At 46.6% G+C, this 13,048-nt stretch overlaps 1 protein-coding gene across 2 annotated transcripts; it reads right to left on the bottom strand.

Annotated features, from left to right (window-relative positions):
- Nucleotides 1–734: 734 nt before the first annotated feature.
- On the bottom strand, nucleotides 735–12,793 carry ELP6 (elongator acetyltransferase complex subunit 6). Of its 2 annotated transcripts, XM_046641064.1 has the most exons (7): nucleotides 12,632–12,793; nucleotides 10,902–10,980; nucleotides 9,819–9,889; nucleotides 7,465–7,583; nucleotides 6,167–6,368; nucleotides 4,140–4,286; nucleotides 735–2,946 (listed from the first exon to the last, which is right to left on the bottom strand). In XM_046641064.1, the coding sequence occupies exons 1-7, from the start codon at nucleotides 12,683–12,685 to the stop codon at nucleotides 2,818–2,820; spliced, it is 801 nt and encodes a 266-aa protein (XP_046497020.1). In that variant the 5' UTR covers nucleotides 12,686–12,793; the 3' UTR covers nucleotides 735–2,817. The 2 variants fall into 2 exon arrangements, with proteins under 2 accessions (XP_046497020.1, XP_046497025.1); XM_046641069.1 differs by lacking the exons at nucleotides 9,819–9,889; nucleotides 10,902–10,980.
- Between the last annotated feature and the right edge of the window lie 255 nt (nucleotides 12,794–13,048).

Genomic DNA, 13,048 nt, shown 5'->3' with positions numbered 1-13,048 from the left:
GAAAAACTCCCTGAAGAATACTTTATAGAGCTTGATAAAGTGCTGGTTAAATTCATCTGGATAAATATGTGGGCACAATATCCTTTTAATAAAGACTCTTAGTAGCAGACATACACTAAACTTTCAATACCTATTAAAGACAAATTTCAGAGGCTCAATTTTAAGAACTTTACATATAAACAAATCAGAACAACATGAAGAGAAAGGAACATTACTTTTCAGTAAATACTGTTGGGCTATTTAGTTATCAGCATGGAGACAAATTACAATATAAGAGATTCCAAATGAGTCAAAATCTTAAGCATATATTAAAAATTATTTTAAACTAGGAAAAAAAAAGAATAGCACCTCATTCTAATGAAGAAGAAAAATACATTTCTGAATCCTGAAGGACTAAGACGCCATCAGAGAAAAAATAGGAACATTCCAAGGTCCATAAATTCTTCCCCAACTCTCTGCTCCCTCAATTTAAAAAGAAGAAAGTGAGGGGGAAATAAACTGCTCTTTCCTGTGACCCTCAGCCTATGAGCCTCCCATGACTTGAACTGTTTCGATGGCCCTTGTCACCTTCCCCTCGGCATCACCTTACTGAGGTTCCCGTTTTCTTTCCCCCATTACACTGCAGCAGGTGCCTTTAGGATTGTCTTTATCTTAACGATCCCTTATAAAACACAGGTGTTCTACCAAGAGTTCTTGAACTAATACATATCTGAATAGAAAACAAATTCTTTTTATGTTTCTGAAAATACTTTTTTTAAACCAGAATGTAGAAAAATAAACATGAACAAAGACAATGATAAAATCTTACTTTCCAAAATATTATAAACAATTCATAAAATAAGGTTGACACAAGATTTTAATTGATAAGTGATTAACAGTGAGGAACAGATTCTGTACACATGGGAAAAAACAGGAAATTATATCCTTTATTATCCATTATTAAAGAAATGTCCATTTCCACACAACTATTAAATTAGTAAAAAATAAGTGAAACTCAACATTGGTGGAGGACAACCTGGATCACTGCTAGCTGGCTCCATCATTCTGAAGAACAACCTGATAACATGAAGGCCAGTCCAGGCTTCAATTCAGGAATTCCGCTTTGTGGAGGAGACTCTAAAACGTCATCGTCCCTCACTCTTCATAGGCCCCCTCCCTGCTCCGTTTCTAGCACTCATCACAGCCTAACTCATGTTACATATATTACTTCTCAATTTTGTTGCAGGCAGGACCTTTTTGTCACTATCACACCGTCAGTGCCTACAGCAGCCTGCCATACAGAAGGTGGTATTTCTTGAAGGAAGGAAGGACTGTCCTAAGGAAACAAGTTCTTGCCCCCATACCTATATAGAGATATAGTACATAAAATTCATAACAGCATAATTTATAATTACAAAATCCAGAACCTCCACACTGAGAGAATAGCTAAGCAAATTAGAATATAGTGACACCATAAAATGCTGACTAGCCATTAAACATTAAAAATTTAGTGAAAACATTTACAAATTAAGTGAAGAAACATAATAGCAACATTCATATCATGTAAAAAATGTTTCGTGGCACCTTGTCCATTCAGAACTGTAGTTCATATGAAGCTTGTAAAAATACTGAAGCACTAATAAAAGAATCATTACATTCTTTAATAACTACTTTCTCTTAAGTTACTTATACTTAAAATTTTCAAATATTCTATCAGGTCTGCAATATTCAGTATGCTGCGACAGTCGGTATGATTTGAGCAGAAGGGTGATGAATTGTTCCCTTTTACAAAGACTAAAAAATGTAAAAAAAAAAGTTAAAATTAAATTAATGGATATGAAACTTCCTTAGTCCCTGCAAAGCAGTGTTATTTTTTAATTTTTAAAATCAAATTCATTGTGGTATAATTTGCATACAATAAAAAACACCCATTTTAAGAATACCCCAGGTGTCCACCCTGAGATGACCTTGACTGAGGGGCTGAGTGCGGCAAGTTGCATCTACAGGATGCTAAGGCAACAGCTCACCTCCCGCAGTCTTCACAGGTGAAGGAGGCCCCATCCTCCCTGGCTGCAAGAACATTGCTTACCCCTCTCACCAAGGCCGTACACAGCTGGGCCCAACGTAAGGCCTCATGTGACCACGACCAGGGTGCTAGGCCCTTGATGGCTAGGTCTCATCAACATATACAGGAGGAACCTGTGAACTGGGCTGGGAACCTGCCTCTGGTTTCCTTGAGGGTCAGTCAGCAAACGTGGACTTTAGAGTCAGGAGTCCATTACCTACTCTACAACCTTGAGCACGCTTTCAAACCTCTTTAAGCCTGGACTTAAGGACTCACTGGACTTAAGGGAAAAATACCTTTGCAGGGTGAAGGTGAAAATAAATGACACACTCCACGGGAAGCCACGATGTAGGAACTCACTTGATACCAGCCATGACTACCCTGGTTGTCACCCGGGATGCCTGCCATCCAGGACTGTCTGCCGGCTGGCACATTCATACCCACTGAGGCTCCGGAAGGCACATAACGGGAAACAGGTAGTTGGGACTAAAGCAAATCTACATGGAAGGCTCCAAAGGACCTCTTTCACCTGGGTTCCACATGCAGCGTCTCTCAGCAGAGGAAGGGCGGCAGACTCCTCGCATGTTTTCTGAGCAGGGCCCAGGGGAACAAAGGCATACGGGCCCAGCACCACTCGGCCATCGCTGGGTCACACGGAGCTACCAGTCCAGCCTGAGATACTACTACAAAGGTGCAAAGGTCCACTCCTATTCGGTCGCTTTATCTTTCACATCTGCAAATAGTTAAAGTATCTGCACCTGCCTCTACTGAGGTCACAGAACAGCAGGAGACATTCCTTTGGCGAAAAAGGACACACTCTTGTCCTGTATCTTGTACTGGTAGGTGAGGCTGCGATCCCGCTGCGCTGTGAGCTGTGATGGTCTCCTCCACAGGATCCTCAGCTACAATGACAGGGAGAAGAATGAAAGAGGAGCACCTACCCCAAGTACCTGCTCCACTGTGAACCCCACCTGCCTCCTCCACAGCCTTCAACTGAGGCTCCTATGAGATCAGTTTCACGTGCCATGCCATAACGGGCCTGACTTCTGAAACAAAGCTGATTACCAGCTAACTAAAAATAAAGGCTTCCCCTTCATTACAATAGTAGTATTCACTCATTACAGAAAATGTGAAAGAGAAAGAAAAGGAAGAAAAAAAGTCATCCAGAGAAAAACCATTAAAGTATTTTTATGTATTTCCCTCTGGTCTTTTTTCTACGCATGGGTCTGTAATGGTGGCTAGACTGATTTTCAAAATCAACACATTAGTATTTATACTCAATTCACAGGCTCAGGAAGGTCAGACATTTATTTGGACGATGTCTCCACTAACTAGAAGACTTGGGGGACTGGCTCCAGAGCCAGGCCACAAGCTGCCTGGCAGAACCTTCTCCTCACACTGTGCCACAAGCACCACCAACACAGCATTTCTGGGTTTGCTCATTTGCTTTATTTTCCATGCCTGTCTCTGAATGACTCTAAGCCAAAACTCCTACCCAACCTTAATGGGTCAAGAGTAGTCAACATAAACTTAATCGGGAAGTTGTGGCAGAGGCTTTGGGGTGATTCGAAAAGAGAAGTTTCAGAAAGCACAGAGGCACGGCAGCCCCTTGGGAGGAGTTGAACCTGACCTCCCTCCCAGGGGCAGGCCTCTTGGCTTTGGCCCCGTACTCCAAACCTTCTGGTCAGAGGCAGAATTGGGGAGGCAGGAACCCAGGCCACGGGTACAGCTTCCCCAAGTCTCTATTTCAGAAGGAACAGTGTCGATCTGAACATATAAAGCCTGGGCTAGTCCTGGAGAGAAATTTTACTGTTTGATAGCAGGGTCCCTGCATTCCACTCCAGCCAGCTGTCTCATCTTTAGGAGCGCCACTCAGGTCACAGATGGGAGACTGTGGAAAACCTGCATTGGTGTGTGGGGCTAAGCACCCTCCGGAGCAGACTCTGACTTGCATTCACACAACTTCCATCTGAAGGTATGCCCCAACCAGACAAGCCCTCAGGCCCAACAGGACCCCAACGTGCAGTCTAGAGTCAGGCACAGAGGCAAGCAGCCTGCTGTCCAGTAACACCCCCAAGTCCCAGCCCCTGCACACCTGCCCATGCACATCCCTGCAGAAGCCAGTGGCGAGGCCCTCGGCCCGCAGGATCAGGTGGCTCTGGTGACTAAGGCCATTCAGCAGGACGTCATTCTCCTCGTCCTCGGCATCTCCACTGTCGTGCACAAGGGTCACTATATTTCCCTGCAACAGAGATATAAGATGGAAACCTGACTGGAAGGGACAGTAGGATCAGGGACCACTGGGCTCTCAGGGCCTCTACTCCCCTGCACACCCTCTCACAGATCAGCCTCCCTGCTGCTGCTGAAACCATCTCCTTTGTGGGAAGGACCCCTGCCTGGGCTCCAGGACCCTAATTCCAATCATCTGCTGGACAGTTTCACCAGCACGTCCAACCTGTACTTCCAGCTCAAATCATCTAACACTAAGCTCGGCCTGAGGTCCCCCCGAAAGTTAGTGAAAAGTGCCATCATTCTGCCAGGCACCAATCCATCCAGTCAACAGTTCCTGAGAGCTTACCCTGTCCCAGACCTCGCAGTGGGGATAAAAGACGAGAGTCGTGGGCCCTGGAGACAGACAGATCCTGACAATACAGGATACAACGCCAGGAGGAGGGAAGCATGGGGTACTGGGGCAGCACAAAGAAGAGGCATCCTGTCTAGTGAGAGGAGAGGGCGAGGAGGTGGGCACATCTGAGCTGAGTTAGACGGCAAGGAGGAGCTGGAAAAGCAGAAGCAGAGGGGAAGGTCAATCCCATCAAAAGGAGACGCCTTGAATAACAAGTCCTTTCAAAGGAATACTGTTCAGATGTTAAAATGAATGAAGCAGATTCGTGTGTTCTGTTTTGGGGCAATGGACACCAAAGCATACTGTGTGTTATTAAATGAAAAAAGTACCAAACAGTGTGGATGGTAGGTAACCAGTAATGGGAAGAAAAATGCAGGGAGATAAATATACATACCAACATGATGTATAGATGTTGCAAAGATGCATAGACTCTCTAGAAGGATGCCCACTGGGGGGAGGGCGACAATTACTTCGTACCAAAGTATCCTTTATACTACTCAGTTCTTCTTTCTTTCTTTTTTAAACCATTCCCAAGTTTTACCTTCTCAGCTAATAGAAGTATTTTTACAAAAAGAGGGTGGTAGTGGTTCACAGAGCAAGCTGAGCTGCAGAAGGTGGCTTTGATTACTTCACTGTCACCCCAAACCGCACTGAACTGTATCCTCCAAGCCCCTTCCATTTCCTCCTCCTTCCATTCTCTCCACATCACCCTCGTTCCTGGCCCTGTGACTGCAGCCAGGACAGCATCAGAAGTTCCCCTAGAAGAAGTTTCCAGGCAGGACCTTGCACAGAGGAGGTGCTCAGCATGCAGTGCTGGGTACATGCACCCCTGGCTCACTCAGTTAGCTCCGTCTCCCACTGCTCTGCACACTCAGCCTGACCACACGGTGCCAAGGTCCACAGTTCCTACCAGCTGCACCATCACACACTGAAGAGTGGCCACTGTGGGCCAGACACTGTGCTGGCGTGTTACAAGCTTCATCTCACTTAACTCCTGCAGTTGGGTTCCTGTGAGGTAGGCACCACAGCCATTCCTATTTTACAGTTTGGCCTACTTTATTGTTAAAGTCTTTACTATGGCAAAATCTCTTTTTGCCTCATAATTTGACAATAAAGGTTACATCCTACACTCGTATTGCACCTCATAATTTTTAAAGCAGTTTACACCCACTATCTCAGCTGATCTTCAAAACACACTCAGAGCAATAATGACTTGCCCCAGTACTATCGACTGCCCACAGAACTATCGCAGTCCCACACGTGACCACCCGCAATAAAGACAGTGCTGGCCATCCCTTTAGTTTTGAGGGCTCTAAGTGTTAACAATGGCAAGTTGTGGAGAGCAGGGAGAGTAAACCAAAAGATTCCAGGCCTGCCAGAGTAACGCCAAAACCCAAGCAATTAAACAAAAAAGATCACTGCAGCAAGTGAGATCTGGGCCTGTCTGGGTCCCTAGAGGTCACAGGCGGGAGCATGGAGAGCAGGCCCATCAGTACCTTTAGCTCACAGCACACAGTGGCTCTGCAGTAGTGGATGAAGTCCAGCACGGCCACTGCCCCCACACCCAGGCTCAGCAGCACACTCAGGTCGTCCACCAGCAGCACCGGGCACCTCCATGCAGCCTCCGCATTGTCCCCAGGCTTCAGGGCCTCCCGCACAAACTCAAACAGTGGCTGCAGGTTCCCAGTGTTGGCCTCCCTGGGACACAGGGCAAAAGTCACCAGAGAGTTCACTCTAGAAAAGCTTATCTGGGACTGAGTAGCTCCACAGGCAAGTTAGGGGGAGGCAAAGAACTGGATCACAGTTGGCAGCAAGGGGTTCACAATCTGGTTGGAAAGAAAAGGCACGCACGCACACAAAAGCTGTACTTCAATTCAAATATTCTCTGAGGCCTACCAGGGACAAAGCACTGTGCTAGAAACTGGGGGACACAAAAATAAATAGTACCTGGGGCCCTGAAGAGACATCATACAGCCTCTCAATCCAAGAGCTGAAGGCATCTGGAAGATTAATTTGAACTGGGCAGGCAGGAGCAGTCTTTCCAGGAGGTCAGAATTGGATATAAAAAGCTAAACAGCAATTCAAGTGTCCTGGTGGTGAGGAGCAGTGGTCTAAGGGCTGTTTGTGCAGATAACAGATTCAACCTATTTCTGACACAAGCTGGCCTAACTACCCCTATCTTCCCAGTGACTACCCTTGACAGTCATTTCCCAGCAACAGTAGGGGCTCAAAAAGCACCGGAGCACAGGGCCCAGGCTCCTGCCCACTGCCCCACGCTCCAGGACTGAGCCCCACTAACAGCAAGGAAAACTCCCCGCAACCTGGGCTCAGGTGTAACCAGGCCCATCATTCAGATGAAGACACCCAGGTTCAGAGACGCAAAGGGCTGTGTGCGAGGTCACATGCACAGGCCCAGGGCACATGGCTTTCTGACTCCACACTGCCTCCCAGCCACTGAATAAGGCTGAGTCTGAGAGAGGGCACAACGGGGAGAGCTCCTGTATGGACTCGTTTGGGGTCGAGGAGGAGCAGCAAGCAGGTGGGAAGTCTGCACAGAGCTATGTTTGTGGCTGATGCTCATAAAGGACGAGAAGCAGGAAAACTAATCTCAGAATACTAAACCAGTGGTTGACAAACTTTTTCTTAAAGGGTCTCCTGCAACACCAGAGAAGTATCTGACTCCTGAAGCCAGCTCTGTGCTCCCACACCTGAGGAGAAGGAAATCACACAGCAACCCTCGTCTGGGCCCACCAACCAGGCATACACTTCTGGGCTGGGCTGCAGGCTGACTGACCTGAGAAACTGCAGAGGGTGTGGCTCCTCCTGAGACCGGAAGAAGACATCCACTGAAGACTTGAGACCCTCGAGGAACACGAGCTGCCCACGTTCCCGTGCTGTGGTCAGGCTGACACCCTAAGCAGGACCAAGAGGAGTGAGTTACTGCACCTTGCCAGGGAACCCATCAGAGAGGCTAGACTCCAGCTCACAAGAGGGCACAGGACACATTCCAAACCCTGCAGAAGTGTACCTGTCCACCCAACGTACAGGGCCCATGTCTTCTTTCCCCTGGGTGTTCCCAACCCCACAAGCCCTATTCCATTTTTCAGATGTGCGTTTACATTTAATTGTCACATTCCTTAAAAGCTTACATTCTTTTTCTTATATATTTTCATGATTACCCAATACCTGTTTTAAATTTGTAATAGTAATATAAAGTTTCCCTTTTAAATTCAGGTATTTATAAAATTAAGCACATTTAAAAACAGTAAGTAAATAATAACAATAAAATGGTGGGAGAATGACCAAGATCTGGAAAACGCTGCTGCAGGAAAAAGGGCCAGACTTTTGGCTCTGAATTTCAAAAACCCTCTTGTTTACCCATCAGTTGCACAGGACCTCAGGGTTGTTCTGAGGTTTTAAATAACATAACTCATAGACTGTAACTGTCAGCTGCCTGGAATACATTAAGAACTCATTTTAAATAAGTTCTTCTTGACCCTTTTCCTTTAACTGAAGAAGTAGTCCCATCAGGGTTGGGGCAACGTGAACTCTCAATGCGCTAGCTCAGGGTTCAGCAAACTTTTTCTGCAAAGAGCCACAAAGACTTTGCAGGCCATACAGTCTGTTGCAACTACTCAACTCTGCTATCACAGAGTGAAAGCAGCCATAGACAATTCAGAAACACATGAGTGTAGCTGTGTTCCAATAAAACTTTATCTACAAAAACCAGGGGGTGCAGGTTGTAGTTTGTTGACTCCTGCTCTAGACCAGAACTTCTTAAATACTGCTCATCCTGAACCACCCAATTAAGAATCCCTGAGACACCTGATTAAACCGCAGATCCCTAAACCCCACTCCAGACCTCCAGAATCAGCAGCTTTGGGGGCAGGGCCCAGAATCTGCATTTCAACCAACACCCAGGATGGTGACACAATCTAAATATGCAACCCATTGCTCTATCTGTGCAGACACACAGGTGACATGGAACTCTAGACTCCTCATGCCCCTAAACCAGGTCTCAGTTGCTCATCCACATACCAGTGTTCCCTACTAGGCAACACCATTAGCAAGAACAGCTACCCCTGACAGAGAGAACGACTTCAGATCATCACCTTTGCTCTTGCTCGTTACCATTCTATTGATGTAAGTACAATAATACACCAAGAATACAGAAGCTCGTGCTCTAGTACTTTGTAAACCCAGTACTGTGCATGCCATTCCTGCCGTGGTGGTGAGGATTCTAAGGTAAGAGAAAAAGTAGCCAATCTGGGTATGAGTACACAGCTTTCTTATCCAAAAACACAAATGCAGGGGCCATAGAGACATGCTTCACAGACCTGGAATGCAACATGTGTTTCTGACACGACCACTCTCCCTGAGCTCATGCCCTGACCTCTAACATAGGAACTTCTTCCTTCTCTGTAAAGGATGGGCAAGAGTCTACCCTTTTCTCACCCTCTCATTTGTTTCTCCCCATCAGAGAAGAGTCAGTGACTCGGCCCAACAGTAAGACTGGCATTTCAAATATGACTGTTGACGCATGGCTGCATGGCCTGGTTCTCTTCATCTCTGAGACTGGCATATCAAAAAAATAAAAAAATCCAGTAAGTCCACCTGGTCACAGGTCACAGATAATGGCCCAGACTAAGCCAGAAGGTTCACCAGCTCCTCGGCCATCTTACTTTTGCCTGCTTGTGCCTGATGAGATGAGGAGCAGGCCAAGATGAGGTGAGAGGTAGGTGACAAAAGCACCTCTCCCCAAACTGAGGTCCTAAGCCCTAGACAGACAGTGGAGACACCCAACTTGGCAGCAGACCAACTGTGATCTCTAACCCAGGAGGATCAAGATAAGAGTCCACACTAAGAAGGAGAAAACCTTAACTGGTCTAGAATCAGTAGAGGTAGGTTTGATTAATTAACAACAGATCTGGTTCTATAAACTCTAAATTAATAAAACACGCAGAGATGCTGCCTTAGCCCTTCAGATAAGGGCCTCAGGATCCTACGATTTCCTTAGTCCCTTCTTTGCGAAAACAACCCAAATGAGAAGCACAGCCTTAGACCATGCTCACAAATGCATGGCACGCATGCACACACACACTCTCTCTCTCACTCAGGGACCTCACCACTGAGGTCTTAAATATTTACCAGCTTCTGTCCCACGATATTGTAGTGACTGAAGGACTGGATGAGTGCCACAAAGCAGACTTTACAATTAGCTGGAAAACAACATAAATTGATTTTTAATAAAGCCCTGTTTACAAACCAGTCTTGTACACTTCCTACCTCTGGAAACAAAAGCACTGTGACAGGCCTAGAGGCCCAGAGGCCTTGCAACTTGACATAACCAATTTGATTTTAAGACGCATTTTTTTCTTATTTATTAGTTATACCTATTTCATTGATTCAGAGATGTACTTCTGTTAGATGTATTACTAGGTACTTTATTTTGTTCTATTGTAAATAAATTGTGGTTTTTAAAAAATTATATTTCTGTTTGTCGTTGGCATACAGGAATACCATGATTTTTTTAAACTGGTCTTATATCCAAGAGGATATAATGGCAGCACAAAGAAGCTCTAGCTACCTTACTAAACATAATTGAGTCTAATAATTTATCTGTAGATTCTCTTGCTCTTTCAATGCTGACAATAATTTCATCTGGAAAATAAAATAACTTCCAAAGCTGTACATTTTACAACAAAGAGTGCCAAGGTCTACCTGGATCCTGGCCTGGCTCAGAAGGTGCCCAAGAAGAATCAATTGATAAATGAGTCTTTTTTTCATTTGGCTGTTTTCTTCTTCTAATCTATTTTCATGTGTAAATTGCAGTGGCTGTACTTTTTTCTTCCCTGTGTTCTTTAGGAAGCATCTACTGCCAGGGCAAAGTATCAATGGGTCGAGTGCCCAGAGACGTCAAGATACAAAAGGATGGAGGAGCAAATAAATCAGGAGGCCACTAAAAGACCTCAGTGAGGCAGTGCCTGTGCAGAGCATAGAGAAGGGGAAGGTAGGATGTGGATACAGTGAGCACATGCCACTCATTGGCAGGGGTCGGGAGGGAATGAAATGCTCCAGTAATCTGTTACCTAATAAACAGCCCTTTGGCTACCCAAACATCAAAGCCCTGGCTGGTTAATACTATTCCCATTGCTTCCTGAAACAGGGGTTTGTTTTTGTTTTGGTTTTTGCCTTGGGTTTCTTTTTCTTCAGGATCAATGAGATTCATACCTTTGAGGTAGAAGGAGAGAAAGTGGTGCACAAGGAAACTGCCATCTGTCTTGGCATCACACAGTAGAGTCAATTTCCCCTAAAAGAGGAACACAAAAAGATGAACTAGATTCCCTGGAAAGAGGTCAGATGAATACAGAAATCTAGTTGATTGTGTCCACTCCTAAATTTCTACAACTGGAGAGTGTATTTTTTAATTATATATATGCTAAGTTTACAAAAAAAAGAAAGAAGTCAAAATTGTGGAAAATTTGATCACAATTAAAGTGATCAGTATTAAGCCACTCATGATGGCAAGCATATCTCAGCCTCCACTTTCCCAAAGCAAAACAGAATAAACCCCCTTCTCTTCCTCTCTCCTCACCTTAGTAAGTCAGGGACCAGTCTTGGGGAGAATTAGATCCTGAATAAAGGAAGTTTTTACCATCAGACTCCAACAAAAATCACAGACTGCCAGGATTGGACGAGACCTTCTAAAAGGTCAACTGATACAACTTCCTCTCTATTTCTGATTTGGATGTCGATTCTGTCCTACAGGGTGGAGGAGAAGGCAGAAGCAGTTGTTGACAGAGACCTCCAGTAACAAAGTTCTCCTCTCAATAGCCCTTTACACTGCTTCAGCCAGAGCTCTGATCATGGAAAGCCCTGAAAGATCTCTAAAAATGGTCTCTGCAGTGCCGGGCTGTCCTGCTCCAGCCATCTCTAGTTCCTTGTCAGGGTCAGGGAAGGTCATGATCAAGTGGTATCAGACACGCCACCTCAGTGCTGTTGTGACTTTTTTTCACTTACAAAATGTGAAAGATCACACTAACAGACCTTAAGGGTTATCCCCCAGCGCTGCCATTTTCTGATGCCCACTTCGAACTTCCATTCCCTCCCTCTGGCCCTGGGCTGAGGATTTTAAAGGTGCCAATAGCAACTGGAAAGGTAACCAGCGCCATCTGGAGGCATGGACAGACAAGAACTGCTGGGCCACTAAAATCTGCAAGGATCTACTGAAAGCTACAATTTGCCTGGCACTATGGGGTCATAAAAAGGCTTTACACATATGGTACCTTGGCTGCCTGGAGGAATTTACCACTTCATTAGGAAATCAAAGGTTATGAAGTAAACCAAATATATTCCTAGGAGAGGTAACCCCTGAGCTAAAATTCGAAAATTTTCGAGGTGCCCTAGAGTGCAGGAGAAAGCGGCGAGGCCAAAGGCGGAGGCGGTAGAACCCAGTGTTGGCCGAGAGCAGCTTCAAGGAGCACTAGTAGAGACTATGAGGAGGACGAGGAGCAGCAGCGCTCACTGCGAACCCGCCAAATGCTCCCGGACCACAGAGAGAATCAGGGCAGTTAAGAAGCCGGTCCGACGTGAAACATGGAGAATCCTCTCTGGCAACCTCCTCTGGACGCCGGGACGCCCAGCCCAGCGAGGACGCACAGGGCTCTCCGATACACATCTGTGAATGTAAGCCAATCCAAACGTCGAACATGCTTCCTGGGCACTTTCAAGAGCACACACGGCCTTTGAGAAGACTCGAGAAGGTCCAGAAGCCCACCTTCCGCAGGCGCCAGCATAGACCCCAAGCCCCGGGGCGGCACTCCCCGAACTACAACTCCCAGGCGCCCCCGTGACCATAGAGGTCGCGTCTTTCCCACCGGTCTGCACGCGCTTCCCCCGGAGACGCAGTCTTCCGCCACGCTCCCAGGACCCGCCCCCTTCCCGACCGCACAACTTCTTACCTGCTCTGCCCTGTCGGGGGTGGTGTTGAGAAGGTGATTAAGTTCTGGGAACATTCCGAGCTCCCGGGACGAGCGCCCGGGACGTGAAGTTAGGCTGCCAGGGAGACGATAGACGCCCGAGAGAAACAGCTACCACGCAGCAGCGCGCGGAAAGAACGCGCATGCCCAACGCTTCTTCTAGGCTCTTGCCCGTAGCCAATCAGGCGGGGCCTTGACCTGGGCCGCTCCCGGCGCACGCGCGTGGACGCGCCTCTGGCGGGAGTTCTGGGAAGCGCTGGGCTATGTGGGTACTTCTCTGGGGGTTTGAGGCTGCCGAGCCTTGGTAGTGGTCTTCGACCCACAGCGACTGGGTGTCCTTCACCCTCCATTGGCCTCGCTCTCTTTCTAGTCCCGGGCTTCTAGGCCTTACAGTCCGTC

The sequence above is a fragment of the Equus quagga genome, chromosome 1, assembly GCF_021613505.1.
Source record: "Equus quagga isolate Etosha38 chromosome 1, UCLA_HA_Equagga_1.0, whole genome shotgun sequence".
NCBI classification, from domain to species: domain Eukaryota; kingdom Metazoa; phylum Chordata; class Mammalia; order Perissodactyla; family Equidae; genus Equus; species Equus quagga.
Note: the sequence above shows the minus strand (reverse complement) of the source record. Positions and strands in the feature narration are given on the sequence as shown.

Bases quoted from the DNA above. Each gene is read 5' to 3' on its own strand.
- ELP6 (XM_046641064.1), bottom strand. From the start codon at position 12,685: ATGTTCCCAGAACTTAATCACCTTCTCAACACCACCCCCGACAGGGCA. The intron at 6,369-7,464 runs GTCAGTCAGCCT...CCTGTGTCCCAG, and splicing joins CACCCTCTGCAGTTTCTCAG to GGAGGCCAACACTGGGAACC. The intron at 4,287-6,166 runs GTACTGATGGGC...TCTCTGTTGCAG, and splicing joins CTGTGTGCTGTGAGCTAAAG to GGAAATATAGTGACCCTTGT.